Source organism: Argiope bruennichi, chromosome 8 (genome assembly GCF_947563725.1).
Source record: "Argiope bruennichi chromosome 8, qqArgBrue1.1, whole genome shotgun sequence".
Taxonomy (NCBI): Eukaryota; Metazoa; Arthropoda; class Arachnida; order Araneae; family Araneidae; genus Argiope; species Argiope bruennichi.
Window position 1 is genome coordinate 52,534,860 of NC_079158.1, and position 20,387 is coordinate 52,555,246.

Sequence of the window (20,387 nt, forward strand, 5' to 3'; positions counted from 1 at the left end):
AGTTAGACACAAAAGAAAATTGCTGCAAATATATGCAGAAAATTTAATTTTTTTTACTTGCTAAATAGTAATACGTATTACAGAAGACCGTATAAAATTCATTTTTATAAATAAGTAAAATATTAACCAATATGCACGTTATTTATTCATCAAAAAATGATTTTGTCAAAGTAAATACCTAATAAATAAAATTATGGCAGATCGTCTAATAAATTAATTATCTTAATTTAATCGACGCAGAATCCTTTGTGGAATAAATTTCATTATCAAAATAAACTTTAACTGATGACGAATGCAAATGGCGATTAGTCCACCCAGATGATTGGTATTTACAGATGTTATCAACTTCTAAGTGGACACAAGATAATAAACGCCACATTCTTTCAGTTCACGTGACTTGTTAAGAAATACAAACACAATATTTGTGTCTGTTTCATACAAATCGCCTGTCCAACAATTTTTCAGTAGTCAGCTAACAGCAATATAAATAACAGGTATTTATTATTTCATCTTAAATTATCTTTGATTCTTTATATCATTGGGGATATGTATTATTAAATTGAATACATCGTATTCACGATTCTTTGGTTTAATTTTATGTTAACATATTTTCATTCGTGATTAGAAGGCTCGTAGACATATAAAATATGTTGAATGCATTTCTCATATTATAATTTCCTAAATATATTATTACAATTAATAAAGAAATATATTATTACATTTATTATTTCTTATTATTATAATTCAATTTGGGAATTTCTTTCTATCTTTCGTATTAAAAAAATTATTTCAATATATATTTTTATTACATTGATCACAATACTTATCAACAATATTTGTATCATACTGGCCACATTAATGTTTGTTTTTAAAACTGAACAAAACTACTAATGTTTACATTGGAGATTAAACAAAATAATTCATTCTTATTATAATAAGTAAAACAATTCTTTAGCGTATATTTTTATTATTGTAGTAAAATAAAATATTGGGATTTAAAAAATTAGTCATGAATTGATATTTCAAACACAAATTACAGAGGCAATCAGATTATAATATTTATTACTAATTAGTTCGGAGATCAAATTCAAATACAGAAATAGAGGTTCGTTTCTATATTTAACTATTAGCCTCCTGCGGTGACCAGCTGATTCATCGGGAATATTGGTTATCTTTAATTTCAATTAAATCATTTATATATAAATCCATATTCATAATACCGTTGACAAGCATTTAAATGCATTGCTTTAATCATTGTATAAATATTCCATTTATTGTGTACGGGAAACTTCCTAATGGAGACCAGTCCCATGACGTCAGAACGCTATTAAAAATGTAAATATATGGTTATCTTTAAATTGTGTGTTGTTGCATTCAGGGTATTATAAATTTCACGGTATTCCATGTTTTTATAGATCTCATAAATTACGTAGATATTAATCAAAGTCTATCTTCTTTAATATTCAACAAACGAAGAAAATTACATGATCAGATAGTTGATGAAACAATAGAAAATGGTTTGAACTACAAGATAACCCTGTTGTTCGAACTATTCCAACGACTATTTTGGTAAAAGGACAAAAATTATTTTTAAAAAATTGCCAAAATTTAGCAAAAGTTTGTATGCCTATTAAATTCGTTCCATTAAACAAGCAATTTTTTAAATTTTAAAAAGCTATAAAATTTTTTTATACGATAATATTTTCGGAAGTTATTGCGGAATAAATACAAAAATTCAGCTTCATTTTTAATTAATTAAAATTTTAATTAATTCTTCAAAAATCACTGTCAGTCATCAAATCTGGCTTGTAGGATGCTAACACATATACACATTCATCTTGATTATATCACATTTATCTATTTCAAAAATTACTTCGGAAAACTTTCAATTTAAATAGATAGAAATTATCTATATTGATAATGACTGTGTGTGTGTGTGTGTGTGTGTGTGTGTGTGTGTGTGTGTGTGTGTGTGTGTGTGTGTGTGTGTGTGTGTGTGTGTGTGTGTGTGTGTGTGTGTGTGTGTGTGTGTGTGTGTGTGTGTGCTGGCGCGCGAGTGAGTAAGTGCGTGGCAGGGCGTTCTATATGCTAGACCGTTTGACCTATAACTATCAAATCCGGTTTATATATATTTTAAAAAGCGGTAGTGTGAACTTCGGAGTGATTTTTTTAATTTTATTTTGAATTTTAATTCCAAATTAAGCTTAATTATAATTTAAAAATTAAGCTGATTTTTTTCCTTTTTCCCGAGCATAACTTACAAAATTATTATTGCATAAAACAAAATTTTACACCGTTCCAACATTTTAAAAATTGTCTTTACAATAATACCAATTTAATAGAAGTACGAATCTTTACTAAATTTTAGCAATTTCTTTATGCCTGCTTTCTAACATTTTTGGCCTGAAATTCAATGGTCAGAGCAAATGTAGGACAATTAAAGTAATATTTTTAATATCACACAATTTCCATGTATCTTGGATATGAAGTTACATCCAAACAATTTATCTGAAATTAAACTAACATACCGCCCGGTAAACCAACTGGTTACTTGAAGCAACTTGATCTCCCCCATTGTTTAGAAAAAAAGACTCTGTAACATCACGTGGACTTTCATCAACATGGGGGACTTAAAAATCTATAAAAATTAAATGACACATTCTTTAATAATGAAACTACTTCTTTGCAAAATAAATACTTACACTTCAAGTTGGCATATAAATCATTTTTTTGTAAATTATTTCCCAAGTTGCAAGGTGAAGTAAGTAAAGTTAAAGCTAAGCCGTACTAAAGTTTGTCATAAATTTGTATCTCTCAATTAAATATTTTAAGAAATAATTATTTAGAAATAATAAATAGCAGAATTTACATGGGAATGGACCCTAGAAAGATATGTATAAATTTCATTTCCTAAATGTTTAGTAATGTAAAGATACTTTGGTGAAAGAACCATTAAGACATTGTTTCACAAAATATTCAATTTTTAGCAACCATCAATCTCGGAGAAAAACTGGTTGTCAAAAGCGGCTAGTCATTGAAATATAAATGAAATAATAGTCATTGCACTTTAAAATACAAAAAAACATGGTATCGGAATCCTGTTTTGTGATATTTTTGTACAATTACTGACCATTCTGTAAAAATAAAGTCTATTCCAAAATTAATTAATACATACGCCTAGAGATAGGCTTAGTTTTTTAAAATATTGGTTTGGATTCAAGGTTTATGATCTCTAGATTTATTTATTTGCGGAATTGAAATGCTTAATGTCTGTAGATATAAAATATAAATAAATCAGCGAAAACATTTAATATTTAATATAGGTTATAAAAATAACAATTCATTTACAAACAAAGTATGAGAAAAGCATGAAAACAGAACTAAGAATAATTTTAACGAATAATAAAGAACTCCAAGTGATTTTTTTTATACACGTTGAAATTAATTAATTTTTTTTATTGAAACGTTGTTGGAGAAAATTGAAGCTCCTCTTCGGGGGAAAAAAGCATGAGGGATAAATAAAGATACAGTTTATAGTCCAAACGCCATAAAATCTCTGAAATACAAGAAAAGAAATATTCGGAAACATGTTGCAATAATAAAATAATCGAAGTGAAAACTAGAGAAGTTTCAGTATTTTTTTTTTTCTTTATATGAAGATAAGTTATCTCACCAACGTAAGGTGACCTTAATAGATAAGGAACATTTTTTGATATATTAATCACTTTCACATTCAAATACACGAGCTTTCTGCTTTTTGTTTAACTTGACAAATATTCCTGCATATAAATGTTGCACTATAAGGTAGCAGCAATATAAGTTCACAGACAAGTGACACATCTTTACACCCTATTAAATAGTTCTGAACGTAATTCTGATGCATTCAAAAAGCACGGAATGACCGGTAATAACTTCAATTTTCTCATTGCCTTCTGGTCATCGAGAACATCAAGTATATGTCAGTGGTTGAAAAACTTCCTAATTTGTAAGCTAACAAATCTGTCTTTTTTCAATCGTGCATGACTTAAGTAAGGAAATTTTAATATACACTGTTTCCTCATTTATTTGTTGCGCATTTTAAAAAGTTTTCTACAGACCCAGGTGGATACATAGCGGTGGAATCTTTTTCAAATTAAAAAATAAACTCTTTCATTTATATGCATTTATTACAATTCAGTTCTTCAAAATCTTAGAACTTATTATCAGTTTTGTCTGTCATTGTCGGTTTTCCTGCATCAAATTCGTAGAAACTGTCCATTTTTATCCATTTAGCAGTTTTGTTTCTAAGCAATGTAATTATTTCTAAAAAACAGTATGCAATCTAATATGATTCCAGATAGCAATATAACTGGCTGGAATTTTCACGATATCCCGGTTAAAGTATTTTTTTATATCCACATGTCTTCAAAGAATATTGTTTTCAAGTTCACTTCACCAGTTTACAATTCTAACAATATTTTACAATTATAAACTTTAAGAAAGGTATTTTTCAATACAAATTATTCAATGATTCAATATTAACCAAATGACCATGCCTGTTAGAGCAAGTCATTTGAATCCCATCACACCTTTAGTTAGAAAATACATAAAATCGTATAATATTTTTTTTAAGTTGCAACTTGAAGAATTGCAATTTTTTTAGCATTCATAATAGCATTTTTAGCATTCCTATTCATAATTCAATTTAACTAATTACTTTAATTTTTTTTTTTTTTTTTTTTTTTTTTTTTTTTGTCATTTGAACGAAATATAAAAAGGATTTTAAATTTTAAATTGAAAAAAAGATTTTTTTTATTGCTACTCAGGAAAAACCCAATCGATTGTTTATTTAAATGCACTTTATATTAAATATAAAATTCTAATTCAATGGGGGGGTTCTTTTTTACCAATTTTGTATTCGTAGCAAATGTGTACTGCCTGTATTTCAAATAATATTTGTTTTTCTGAGGCAAACATGACATAACTAAATGTGCACAATTTTCTATAAACGCCCATAAAAAACTCGAATCGAATGCGATTTGAATATCAGATATCATAAACTTTCCTAGTATAGTATATCGATAGTATATCGATATATCGCCATCAAAAATTATTTTAATTGTAAATATCGCTCCTGTGACTTTTTAATAAAAAATTAAATTAATCTCACTCATGTTATAAGCTTGCGGTTGCTTTCCATCTTGTAAGTCTTGGTGCATTTTTCCAAGAAACATTTATTATTTGTTAGAAACATTTGGTGAATATTTTATTAATTATTAAAATGCTTTTATATGTAAATTTTACTTGATTTTTATATATAAAAAATATTAACAAATACTTCACATTAAATAAGATTTAGCATGATGTAAAGCTGCATGAATTTACAAAATTCATGCAGCTTAATTTTTTTATTGTTTAAACTGATTTATTAAAGAAAAATTCTTCTTGGCCTTAAGGCCTGAATTCTGTAATTTAAAACAACTCAAACATAAACTTAGTTGGATTTTACTGTAAAAATTATCTGCTACACTCAGGCCTTAAGCAGAACCAGTTATTCTTCTATTAACTCAAGTTCATTTAAGTAATGGCATAAATAAGAAAAGAGCACCTTCCCCCTTTTTTCTGTTGTGGCGATTTCTCACTGGAGTTATTATGGGTTAGCAGAAATAAATTCAATTTCATAATTAATGTGTTTTTGCTATCAATATGTATAAAAAAGTGCAATCTGTATTTCACAATTGTTACTTTTTTTTTTTTTTTTTTGCAATCAGGATGCTGGTATAATTATGTTATACTTTTGCTTTTTAATTCAGAATTTACAGATTAGGTATTTTCTTTGCAGATAAATCATGAAGGTCGTTATTTTCCTGGCTTTGGTCGCAATAGTTGCGTGTAAGTCGACAAAATCAGCTAATCCACGTCTGGATGGTTATTGGGAATTATTCAAGGTAATGATTAATTCCATTCTTGAAATTTATAGCATGATTCATAGTTATGATCCGTTGTTAACTGCAATAAGTAAAGTTACCAGCTGCCCTTTCTGATAAAAAAAAAAAGTGAGAAAATAATTTGACACTAAAGTAGACTCGCAAACTAAAACAAAAATAACTGGAGAGTAATCTAGAAATAAAAGTTATAGTTTTGTTGTAAGAAATTTTTTTTTACAGAAATCAGGAAGAGGGGTTCTTTATTCATGAGATTTTAATTTTGAAAAGGAAGTGAAATAACAAAATACTGTACTTAAATTTGACTTCAGAAAGAGTTAATTATCATTGATCTATTTAAAAGATTTAATTATTTAATTGCGAAGGAGAAATGATGATTTGCATTTAATGAAACTATCTGAACTTAATTTGTCATTCCTAGTTTTATTGAATTTTGAAGCCTTTTGCTATGTAAAGTATGTTTTCAAAATTAAATAATTAAAGCAAAATATTAACATAAAACAATATAATCATAAAATAGGAGAAATCATTTGATATTTTCGAATTTATTAGATAAAATACTAAACTTTTTCTATAAATAACTCTTATCAAATAAGATTAACTGGTTCGTATTTAGTGACAAAGGTTTTCATTAGTGCACGGATTTGTAAATTAAATAAAATAATATTGAAGCTACACCGGGAAAGAGTATTCAGGATTCGTATTTTCTTCCTTAGTATCCAGGATGAAATCGGAGACAGTGTTTCCTTTCCCAAATTCAACAGCACACAATTTGGAAAAAATTCTGGCAGCTTTAAATGAATCAGATAATTTGTAAATAGTTAATATTTAAGGGCTCTGTTCTCAGATACATAGTCACCTAGCCTGGAAGCCGAGATTGTCACTAAGCAAATGGAGTTCAATGTACTTGCATTGAAACGTTTTTCAAAGAGAAAAAGTAAAAGTTTATAAGTCAAAACCTTGCATAACGAATAATTCCTATAACAAGCAATACAAAATGTACGAAACAATACAATACAAATGTGACTCGCTTAGCGAGCGATGTTTCGCAGAACAAATAGCGAAGAGACACCGTGACGTCACATGCTGGTTTGGCTTGTATGAATCTGTGTCGAGCCCTCGTTTGAAAAAATTCTTATATTTGCTTGGAAGAAGCAACATTGTCAAACGCGACTCAGAAGAGCATCAGTAAGTGTCTGTGGTACCTTAACGATGAGATTGTATCTTTAGGCAAGATTACAGAGGTGGACAGCAACAATATCGATGAGCTATCGACTATCAACTATATTCATAGTCAGAATTATCGTAGAATGTATGGAACTGTATTCTGTGTCAGAGAAAAATGTTGCAGAGGAAATTTGGTCAGGAGAGGAGGAAATAATAGCCTCGTCAGAGGAACAACCGTCCACAGAAATAAGGAAGATGATGAAAGCATAGAAAATTATTATATCTTTCGTTGAAAAGTATCACTCTAATCAGGGAGTAGATATGCGAGCTGTAAAATCTTTTAACGATTATGCTGTGTCTCATTTTCAAAAAATTGTGAAGCTAATCCAAAACCAAATGTCTTTAGACAATTTTCTTCTTAAAAAAAAGCATGCATTATTGATAAGAAATTACATTATCATAAACTTATATGATTATTTCTTTTTTCGGAATAGAACACATTGTTCTATTTTATATGAATTCCTATGGGAAAAAAATTGTTTCGTTTTACGAGTGTTTTGCATTACAAGTGAGATTCGAGAACGAATTATGCTTGTTGAACGAGGTGCAATACCATATTAAATAAATAGTGAAAAAATTCGTTCTTTTCATACAAACTTTTATCATAAAATCACTATTGATAAATGTTACTTAACCCTTTAAAGTGCCATTTTTTTCTAGTCATATTATGTTAAAATATTTTTAGGCTTGAAATTAGAATAAAAAAAGGGATTCATTTAACTTCTTAGATAAATTTAATTTGATTAATTAATTAATTTGGTTAATTAATAATTAAATGACAAACCAAGACACATCATTTTGTGTGAGATAAAGAACTGAAGCCTCTAAGTTTCTGTCTTTCTAAAAAAATTTGTCATAACTTATGCCAACCTACATAATTTCATACGAAGATTGATAAATTTGGTGGGAAATATACTTCCCACGGCCTTAGAAAGGGTTAATAAACCAGGGAATTACGTATGAAGACAATTAGGCAATGGAAACCAGCCAGCAATTTTATGGATTTCTTATTCACTGTTGAGAATTGAAACCGAAAGTGTTTTGTTCTCAACTAAACACTGGAATAAATTTTTCAATGATTTTCGAAAATAATTTTGAAGAAGGGGGGCGCTCCTTTGCACATCTGAGTTCATTTAAATTTCCTTGTATTTTATTTTTTTTTTCGTTGTTAATTTTTGTAACATATAAACTAGAAATTTATATACATAAAAATATTTTTTAAAGATATTAATCTTTTTCTTATTTTTTAGAAAACTTTTGGTAAATCCTATGATGCCCAAGAGGAAAATTATCGCCGGCTGATTTGGGGGAAAAATGTTGGTGATATTTTGCGCCACAATTTTGAAGCAAAACTCGGGCTGCATTCTTTCACGAAAGGATTGAACAAGTATTCTGACATGGTAATTAAATAAATTTGAATCATTTAAATTAAATTAAATGATGTAAAAATGTCCACACTTAGGCGAAAAAATGTGTGTGTGTGTGTGTGTGTGTGTGTGTGTGTGTGTGTGTGTGTGTGTGTGTGTGTGTGTGTGTGTGTGTGCATGCGTGTGTGTGTTGGCTCTCAACAAACAAATCGGTATGTAAAATTTCCAATTCGGCATAGATATAGTTTAAAAGGTGATAACAAACACCTCAAAGCTTTCGATTTAAAATATTAGTTAGATAAATATATGAAATTTTGTAGTTTCCCGCCATAAAGTTTGAAAATATTCTTGCATAATTTAATTTTTACATTGCTTTTAAATAAAAAGAAAATAATATACGAGTTTAATTGTGGCACAGCTTTTTCAGGAATTGTAACAATTTTTTTTTATTTTATTTATTTATTTGCTTGATTTTAAGGATAATTTTATTATAGCAATAGAATTCAAACCGTTTTCTTGTTTCATCAAAAATTTAATAGCGTATTTTTCTTTCATTGTTGAAGGTGAAAGATTCTATTTATTATTTGGTATTCCTAAATCGAACGGTCCAGCTACTTTTAAGTATGCAACACACAGATACAGTTCTATCTTTATAATAAGTAGAGATTCCTATACCACAAGAAACAATACTTTTCGATTATTATTGTAAAAGTCAAAAAAAGTATTTTCACACAATAACTAGCCACAGAAAAAAAAATTCCAAAATAAATTATTATTAATTTCAAATACTGCACTAAATTTGTTAAACATTAGCTTATCTGCAAATCTATTATATTGATGAAAGCGATATTGCATCAGTGTTAATTGAATTGTGTCGAATCTTGGTGTAAATATGTCAATGTAAAGACAGTTCATTCATTCGTTTTTTAAGTGAAAGAGTATAAATTATTGAAGCAGGTAAACCTGGCCTTTTTTTATGTTAAAATAAGCATTAAAAAATCATATTGATATCGAGAAATTCAAAAGAATTTTTTCGACATAAAAAATAATATGTAGATGAATGAAAAATAGTTAAACTATATTTAGTTGAGTTTTTTTTCTCTTGTATTTAAAAATAAAACAAGTGCGTAATGCCACTGTTAATTTTAATGTCATTGACAAAGAATCAGTCAAAAATAACTATATTTTATATTTTTAAATAGAAAATTTTTAATTTTTTTTTTGGCGGGGAATGAAGTGGTTAATTTGTTTTTCTGTAAAATGATTAAACAATTGAATATTTTCTTTATGAACAACTTGTAGTTAATATTACCAGTAAATTATATGCCATTAATATGTATCAATCAAATGATAGAAGAAATAGATTTTATTCCTTTCTTTAACAGAAAATGGCTGTAAGCTGTTTTTATTCATTTGTCCTGGTTTTGCAGAAAACCAATGATTTACCTATTTTTAAGCTAGAATGATTTTAATAGTTAAGTATTGTTACAAATCTGTAATGTTACTTCTCAACACGGTTAGTTCAATTGCTGGAAAGATCTTTTACGATCAGCTCTGATGGATGCTGATCAGATTCCAAATCAGTAACCTCAGGGGTTGGCGACCAACTTGGCAACCATTTAGCGATTTGGTGATGAATTTGGCGACTTTGGACACATAATAGATAATACTGGAAACTTGCAGAATTTTAGCGATTGAGCCAACAGGAGCCGAGATATGCCTGATTGCTCCAGAACCTTCTCTGCCCGCCACCGGGAATTATAAAAGGCCGGCAGTCTCAAGCTACAGTCAGTCGTGTATAGAATCGTCGAGAGGATAGCGAAGCAACGGCGGCGTGATAATTGCAGTTAGATCAGTCCAGCGAAGCGCAAGCATATAGTGACGCTCCAGTGATTGCTGAACTGAGCTATGTTCCGAGTCCTGGTGTTTATTGCAGAAGTAGCATCGAGTCGTGTGAGGAATAGGCAGTCGTGTAATAGTGAGTCGGCAGTTGGCAGATAAAGCGAGAAGACAGTGGAGAATTGCAGGCGTCTGGGAAGACCGTAGAGAGTTGCTACGAAGATTCCCTCCTCCTGCTGAATTCGGTCTGGCCGCTTTGTGTGCTGTATTGTTATTACTACTGATTACTACTTGTAGGCTACTGTTTGTTGTAGTATGCTGCTGTATGTTGTTCGTCTCGGCTGCTTGTGTTGTCGTCTGCTTCTTCGTGTTTAATAAAAATCGCCGTTTGTTATTGAGGACGGTATTTCTTCATCTACCAAAAAATTGCAAAGAACCCCGGGTTCCGTAATAGTATTTTTTTTCTTTTGACAGACCGTTGTGTTGCGTTTTTAATCTTCTAAGCTAATTCAATAATACTCATTCTCCAAATGCATCCTTCTTTTCCGATTTCAGAGTTTAAAAGAACGCAGAGCAAAACTAAATGGCTTCATTCATCCCACCAACGTCACCAGAAGACTTAGCGTTTGGCTGCCACCTATGAATTATGAGCTTCCAGAACAGGTGGATTGGAGAGAACAAGGTTTAGTAACACCTGTAAAAGATCAAGTAAGCTTACTTAAAAGCCTGTTATTTAACATGGAAATAAATTATTACAAAACAGAGAAAGTTCCTTTTTAATGTTATCTTTATGAAATAGTTAATTTTAAATTAACGTTTCTTATTCGATTTTAGTTGGTCTGTGGTTCTTGTTGGGCATTTTCAGCTACTGGAGCTCTTGAAGGTCAACACAAAAGAAAAACTGGCCAACTAATGTCCTTAAGTGAACAAAACCTTGTAGATTGCTCTCGTGCTGAAGGTATACACTTAAGTAGATATTAAGGTTATTTTTCAAACAATTGGCAGAAAGCTGCTGTTGATTTCTTAACTAAATATTTATGAATTCTTAAAAAAAATATTAATATATTTAAAAAAGTAATTTATTAAGGTTGGATTCAATTGTGGGTTGCCTAATTTATTTAATGATTTGACACGCTATCTATTTCACATATTCTTTACATTTATTTGTGAAAAAGCAAAATTAAAGAGTTACTAAATTTAATTTATCTCTAATTATTGTTTCCCATAATTATAAATTATATTTGATTGGATTAATATTTCAAATTATTTATGATTATTCTCTGCTTAAAATATTTATCTGCTTTTAACTTATATTTAATTTTACATATTATCCAGTTGTTTTGTGCATTCGAATTATTTTGCAAATTCAATGTCTTTGTAAATGAAACTATTTATAGAAAGGTAGTGATTGAGATGGAAAAAATAAACATTGGAAACAAAACAAACAGTTCATTTACTAATCAATTGTTTGTTTGTTTGTTTAATTTAGGAACTGGAGGCTGCCATGGTGGGTGGATGGACCAGGCCTTCGAATATATCAAGATTAACAGAGGAATTGATACTGAGGAGTCATATCCATACACTGGTTTGGTAAATATTTAAACTATTCACTGTTTATTTATCTAATGATGTCAATTGGAAAGTGTTCATTAATTTTTATAAAAGGTTTTTTAAACTATGGGCCCTGACGAAAATGAAATCCAGATATTATTTTTGAAAATATTCAAATCTTAATATTTTCTGTTTAATTTTAATATTCAAGTTATTTTCCTTCTTGGCATTTTCTGTTTTCATCATCTGTATATATTTATAAAAGTACGTTTGTTTCTATGTCTTTTATACGAAACTGTAGTTTTGTCTATTTTTGATGAAATTTGGATTATGTACTCTTTAAGAGAAGAGGAAAGTCACTGTCAACTTTTTAACTTTCCAAATTCCAAAATTTAATTAAAATGCGTTAATTTTTAAATTAAAATACTCTTATGTTTTTCATACCATATCTTCCATAAATATTATCTTAAAAAATTGATTTTTACACCGCTTTAAAATTCAAAAATTATCATCTTCATAATTGTAATTTACATGTAATTTATTTTTGTAATTGTAATTTATTTTTTTAATTAATTCAAAATGTGATAAAAAAAACTTTATTGTTATTGAAACATTCGAATTAACTCCATGGTCCCATTTAACCCTCCAAGAGCATATTTTTGCCAGTGTAAAAACTAATTTTTAAAAATAGCTTTCTTTGGACATTTCGTATTTCTTAATATATATACTCTTTAATTTACATGGGCTATAAATTGTAGTAGATGGATCCCACTAAATTCATAGTTTTCTGTCTTATCAAATTTAAAATAAATGCATTCAATATTAACTGTTTAATGGCTATTGAAGCCAGCATTCCAGGCTAACAAACCTATTACCAAAAACAGCTAGCCATTAATATTAGACAAAAATACTTTAAAAAGCACATAGAACGTAGATTCATTCAAATTAATGAATGAAATCTTGTACATGATTTTATCACCAGAATTGCAGACTTGTATCAACATTTTGGATTAAATATACTAACAGGTTTTTTTTATCGTCTCTTCATGTTTTATGACTGAGAAAGCTCAAAAATACTACAGGTTATGTAGGAATGGATTCCAAATTGTAATATTAATAAAAAATTGTTCCACATATGTCAAAATGAAAGCAAATCTGTTGTTGGATAGAATATCTGCTCATTTGTCTGATCATATCTAGCACTTTCTTTGTTTTCAACAAGGAAACTGATTCTTGTGATGTTTTATTCTAAGGATGGAAAATGCCACTACAAAGAATCTACGAAAGGTGCCACGTGTAGTGGGTTTGTGGACATTCCCTCTGGAGACGAAGAAGCTTTGAAGATAGCAGTTGCAACAATCGGACCAATCTCAGTCGCTATATGCGCAAGTGAAGACTTCTACGATTATAAGTAAGAGATTTTTGTGTCTATATAATTATAACTAAGAAATTTTGTATTAATTAATTAATTTGCATTTTTTTTTATTTTTATTTTTAATCTTTCTATTTGTATTTATATTTATTTATTTTTCAAACACTCAGTATGTTGGAGAAAACAACATTATTAATTAACTGAAGGGAAATGAATTTCATTTCTAATAAAGATAAACATGTTTTGAAAGTATTTATTTGTATGAATGATGTGACTTAGAATAAAATGAACACAAACACTATCTGATTCTATTCGGGATAAAATGTAAGCTTGCATAATACAAATTACAAATCTCAACTCATTTATTTTTGTTATCTTCTGGCATCAAAAAAATAAAAAACATGAAGTTAACCATCTCATAGTTAATTATTTTTATTTCAAATGCATCCAAAAAACTGTCTGAATCGCCAGGCAAACATAAAAGCAGAAATTGGCTAGATGCCAAAACAGTGTGACAGATTTTGCTGGGCAGTTATATATACTGATAGAAATAAAGAATGAAAAGGATAAAAATAGTTGCTTGCCAAAATATCTGTATTATCACCATCTGTATTGTATTTATCACCGAAAAGTTCGGTGATAAATACAAATCAATTCTGCTGAGACATAGTGATTGTACGGAGAGTCGCAGATATTATAGCACTGGCAATAAGAATCATGCACAAAAGGTCCCATTAAGAAATCTAATGCATAAAATAGTCTTATTGAAAATGGGATCTTAAAGCCCCTTCGGTACGGATGCACGAAAAATGTGCTCCCTACAGGATAGGACCAGACAATTCTAGAGACAAAGCAGACCTCCCATCTAAATTTCGTAAAAATCTACGGCTAAATTCTAGAGACGGGTACCGCCAAGTTTGGCGCCAAATTTTAAAGCTAAAGTTGCCTGTACACCTGCAATGTATGGCAACCCTGTGAAGAGAATGGGGTGATGTCGGTGATGTAATTATAAACTAATCAGGTATGAATTGACTTTGAATATCAACCAATTTCGCGGGGAATTTCTAATTTCTACTGCTCCCCAAGTCTTGTAACGTATTTTTTCTTACTTTCTTCGATTTCTCTTGTGCTGGCAGCTTTTCGTGGGGAATTTCAAGATTTTCTCTTCAATTAATTGACGACTGGATTTATTCTGATTTCTTCTGCTTGTGAAGTATTTTTTTTTTCTTACTTTCGTCGATTTTTCTTGTGGTGTAAAATGGCTGGTATGAATGTGACAAATGAGGAATCCCTTAAATTGAGGGTTTTTTTCGATTTAGAACGTTTGGTAGCGAAAGCGTGTGTTGAATGGTGCATGAAAATGGATTTAATTGCTGATGGAAGTGCGGTGAATGCGGGCAGGATATGGTATTAACAGAAAGGAAAGGTTTGTAGAAGAGAAGGGCATTATTGTAAATTAACGCAATTCACATCGTTAAATCGGGTGAGTTAAAAAAAAATTTGTATTGTTATTTTTGTGCATTTTTTTTAAATTTAACATTGTTTAAATTGTGCTATTTTTAATTATTTCTTATATAATTATTATTATATAATTATTCTTATTTTATAATTATAATATTCTAAATTCTATACTATAACTATAATACTATATATTCTAAATATAATACTATAATACTATAACTATAACTATAATATTCTAAATATAAATATAATATTCTATTAAATATAATTATTCTTATTTTTGTTCTTTTTGTATAGGTCTTATGTCTCTTTTTCATGCCAAATTTTTCTCCTGCCATCGCCCCAAGGACGCTGTAATCTTCAGAAAAAAATCTCTTGAAAATAGTCATAATATTGAGAAATACAATTCTGAAGATTACAGCGTCCGCGGGGCTTGGCGAGAAAAATTTGGCAGGAAATCACCAAATGGTACCCGTCTCTAGAACTGTACCAAATCTACTTAATAAAGTGTAAAAAGTGACATTTACAAAAGAAAATGAATTCGTTTTTAAATATAAAATAATAGATGTCTTATTTTCAAGTATAATAAAAAAAATACTCTTTATTTAAAAAATAAAAATCTAGAGTAAGCATCATTAAAACTATCTAAATTAACACTAGATTATTGTTGTAAATCTTTACCATATTATCTACCATAATATTCCATCGCAAATTAGAAGAAACATCACGAATACTTCACTTCACCTCACAAATTTCTCTTTTCACTCACTAGCGTGTGTTTCTGTTTATATTTGCGAAAATACATTGACTCACAAACATTTGCCCACCTCTCCCCAAACTGACCTCGGAAAGAAAAATTCTAATGTACAGTATCAATCTTGAAAGAAACATCGATTTCTGAAAGGATTTCGCTCCAAAAGCTAAACGCATATTGAATTCTTTTATAACGCAGAGGCACGGCTTTTGGTCCTTGGAGAAGCCAGCGCAAACGTACACCTGTTTTACCCAAAAGATTAAGAGCCGTAACAGCATAATTGTATCGCCAAAAGAAGCGAGAACCAGTTTATTGATGAGATAAAAATAAATTTTTAAATTATTTATTTTAATTATTGCCTATTTTTTCCTGTTTGATTAATAGTCTAACCCTATAAATGTCCTAGAATCTCCAAATCATTTCCCATACGTCCTTATCCAGTTCTCATCTATCAAAATTAATAATTAGATTCTAAAAACTATAAAATAATGAATCTAGCCTACATTAACGTATCCTAAGAGAGAAGAAATTCAATTATAAATCGTCAACTTCACTAACGTGAAACAAATCACACTAAATAAAAGCGTATAATAAAAACAAAATACATCTACATTGCTTATATTTTTCAATTCAAATAATTCAGTATACTATGTATGAAAATATTAAAAATTTACTATGCTTTTATACGAATTCAGGCATGCCCTTTTATTTTGGCATTAATAGAATAAGTTTTTTTTATTGATTTCATCGAATAATAATAAGTTAGATCCCCTTGTCATTTTTGCTTTATCTTCGAACTTCTCTACCGCCGAAAAGACTGCACTCTTCAATCCGAGAACTTCAGGCATAAGACTAGAATTCGTTATAATTGACTTTTTTTTCACTTGTGCAAACGTTTACTCAGAGAAATGTTTCTTATTTTTACTCAGAGAAATGTTTCTTATTTTTACTCAGAGAAATGTTTAGCACTCAATTTTTTATTCACTTCCTGGTGTCCTGCAGTTTTGAAATTTTATAGAAGTTGTGCATTCCTTATAACAATACAGTATTTAAACATTATCAGAGTTTAAATTAATGAATTAATAGATAAATTTAATCAAATTCTGATTTCACACAAGAGGCACCTTCTGGCAGTGAATATAGGGGAAAAATTGACTTCAGCTGTCATAATATTCTGATTTCACACAAGAGGCACCTTCTGGCAGTGAATATAGGGGGAAAATTGACTTCAGCTGTCATAATATTCTGATTTCACACAAGAGGCACCTTCTGGCAGTGAATATAGGGGAAAAATTGACTTCAGCTGTCATAATATTTATAAAATATTCTTTTCAGAGAAATTATTATATTCTGTGATAACAATAGAAATCTCCACTATTATTGCATTTATGTATAAATTAAATCATTATTTTACAGAGATGGAATATATGAGACTGACGAATGCGACAAAACTGTTGATGCTTTGAACCATGCCGTCCTAATTATTGGTTATGGCACTGAAAACGGGAAAGATTATTGGTTGCTGAAAAACTGGTAAGACACCCAATTTCATTTTTCAGCGGGAAGATTTCCTTTACATTTGGCTGGAAAATATTCTAAATCGGTAATGAGTGATTGACTGCAGCTTCTAGAAGTATTTATTTTCATCTTTTCTCTTTCTTATTCTACTATAAGATTCCACTAAAGGAACAACATTACTGCTTAAACACGAAGTATCATTAATTGCATTTTATAATTGGCTCGTATATGAGTATACAAGGAAAACAATTTCGGATCTTCACCCAAATTTAACTTTGTGATTTCGTCGAATTTCCACATTTTAGACCACTTTGAGTTCAGAAAATGTATTTCTGGAATTATGTCGTAAATGTGAAAAATTGTTAAAAATGGAGCGAATTAGAATAATGAAAAAATATGAAATATCGATGAAGTCTTACCATCAATATCATAGATTCACGTCAAATTTTGTGCCAAATTGACCAATGGAAAAAATGTAAAATCAATTTTGGTCATTATAGAACCTACATTATTGATTTGAACCTAAACAAATCTAACCATTTGATATTTATACGCTTTTATTTAACTACATTTTTAATACTATTAAAGATAAAAATGTGTCGTTCATTTCCTGATTTTATTGGTTTTTTCAAGTTTTGAAAACCTGTGAGTTCTCGATTATGCTGTACTATTTAAATATTTTCGGAATTCAATTCGATTCGATTGGTTAAATTAAATCTCGATTCCATACGTGTAGCGCCATCTGTTAGTGAAATTGAGAAAAAATTGATCTCGAAATTATATAATATATAAATTAGCGAATTATGAATTAAAGATTAAAAATAATTGAAATAAGAAATTTCTACGTTTTGATAAACTATTAAAAACCTTTTTTAACATTTTATAAAATTTATTTTATTGAAACAAAAATACGGTTTTTTTCAGTTCTCAATCATGTCTTTTACTTTTTCAGTTGGAGTTCAAGTTGGGGAAAGGGTGGATACATGAAGATGGTGAGAAACAAGGACAATCATTGTGGAATTGCGACAAAAGCCAGTTTTCCACTAGTATGATATTCTTCCTGTGCAGAAGTGAAGAGTTAACTGTGATACACTATTTTTATGATTCTCATTGCTGTGATCGAATTCATATTCAATGTAGCTTTTTTTATATATAATTTTTATAAAAAGATATTTTGATTTTTTTGTGTTTTATGAAATCAATCCACAAAATGACCCAACTAAGATCTTTATTATTAATAAAATTCCAAAAATTCCAAGAAATAATGAGTTAATTAATTTATTTATAAAATGTCGTATTTGGCGTCCAGAAGGTGTGCCGAGAATATTGAGAATGTTTAATTTCAATTAAATCCTTTGTGTATAATTGTTCATAGTTCCCTGAACAAAATATTTTTAAGCATCAAATGGTGATTGTCGTAAATCCATTTTATTTAATGGCGTTGCACATGTTCTGTTCATTCTTCACATGAACTTTCCAAATAGAGTCGAGTCCCATGACATCATAGGATCATAAGATTTCTAATCGCATGATATCATTGAAGAATCTTCCTCCTTTAACTTTCAAAAGTGTTAAAAAAACGTACAACTAGATGTTTTTGGTGAATAGCATATAAGCCAGTAACAGCGCTTCTACCCGAACCGCTGTTTTGGTAAAATGGTTTAGTTACTGGACTGCTAACCAATAGGTCCCAGGCTCTATCCTTAGTTCATCGCCTATCGCTTCATTGGTGACCTTGGACACTGAACCTTCAACCTTCGTACAGCTGTTGTGGCGCCATCTACCCGCAACCAAAGTCGTCAGACTCACGTGACGCAGCAACCCAAAGCCGTCAGACACACTTGGCGCATCATCATCCACACACGCTCGCCATAATCAACTGGGTAGGCCCATTAAAACAACAGCTACTAATAACTTAATGCATCACCAATCAACATCCATATCGTTCGACTCACTGTAGGGAGAGTACTGTGGTGAATAGCATATAAACCAGTAATAGCTCTTCTACCCGAACAGCTGTTTTGGTAAAATGGTTAAATTACTGGACTGCTAACCAAAAGGTCCCAGGTTCTATCCCTCGTGCATCTCAGTACCGCTAAATGTTTTAATCTATATAAAAATCATTATTGTAAAAGAATATTTTTTAGAAATTATTGCCGAAATATATCAAAATCTCAATTGCTGTCGGTCAGTTTGCAATGGTCAATTGCATCTCAGCAACAAGGTTACAATTATAAGAAGTTGAGATTCGGAAAAACGTTGAGATTCCTTGACCATTTAGACTCGCATATTCAATACTGTGTTAGAAACGCATACCAGACAAGGTAGATGGCATTGTAGGTATTCGATTCCTCATTCTTTAAACAAGATTCAGTGATAGTAACAATGATTTCAAGGTTGTTGGTGTGAACAGAGGTTGATACAAACCAAATACGGAAGAATGTAAGCGGAACCAAAATTTAGGTTTCCTTAGGTTAGGTTCATGAGTAAAAAATTAAACCTTTTCCCTCTCTAGTATATACATATCAGTATTTTAATCGATGTCGCCAATAAGACTTTATTATTAATTTAATAAAAACAAATAATTTGACAGTCGCTTTCTAGCTCTCTTTCCTTTTCCTTTAACTTTATACATGCCTTTTATTGTAGTCTTAATCAAAGTTCTTGATTTTTTTTTAATTTCAAAGCGATTCGAGTCAACTGTAAAGATGATTGTTACAACCTTGACATGAGCTATGCACTTTATATCCAAAATTGCTACTCTTGGCCCTAGTTGGCGCTACTGAAAAAACAAGAGACTCTGTTTAAATCGCTGACAGATAACTGCCAGCGGGCTTGTAAAGTGTCATGAGTCACACACACATGTCCAAAATTTTATTTGTTGATGTTAACACTGACATTGGTGCATTACTGGTCATGATCATACTCTCTTAAATATAGATGACTCTGACGTCAGTGGTTACGATTATTGAATCATGCATGGAATGCTGTAATGTTCGTGCATTGCCATATACCTTGTCTGCCAAGCATTTCTGACCAACATTTTTAAGAAATCCGAGATATCTAGAGGTACCCCTTCCCTCCACGAAATTTGTTACCTGGAACATTATACCTAGCCTAATGTTTTATGCATTAGGGAAAGTGCCCAAATGCATTCTTTATCCATTTTATGTATTAAGAATTCCCTAAATTCATCTTATGTATTTCTAAAACCTTTTGCCGATTTTGTAATTAGATTATATATAGATGAGGTCTGTCTGTAGTCCGAATTTGTCACTGCCGCAATTTTGTTAAATAATTCATTAGAGAGCTTATTTTCTGATAAATAGCTGCAGTGATGAATGTGTTAGTGTTTTGGATAGTCTGTTCGGATG

General features: G+C 30.0%; 1 protein-coding gene across 1 annotated transcript; it reads left to right on the forward strand.

Moving 5' to 3' along the window:
- Positions 1-404: 404 nt before the first annotated feature.
- On the forward strand, positions 405-18,198 carry LOC129980561 (procathepsin L-like). Its single transcript, XM_056090914.1, has 9 exons — positions 405-494; positions 5,822-5,927; positions 8,402-8,551; positions 10,913-11,065; positions 11,192-11,315; positions 11,847-11,947; positions 13,162-13,319; positions 16,912-17,028; positions 17,966-18,198. The coding sequence occupies exons 2-9, from the start codon at positions 5,829-5,831 to the stop codon at positions 18,063-18,065; spliced, it is 1,002 nt and encodes a 333-aa protein (XP_055946889.1). The 5' UTR covers positions 405-494; positions 5,822-5,828; the 3' UTR covers positions 18,066-18,198.
- The last annotated feature ends 2,189 nt before the right edge of the window (positions 18,199-20,387 follow it).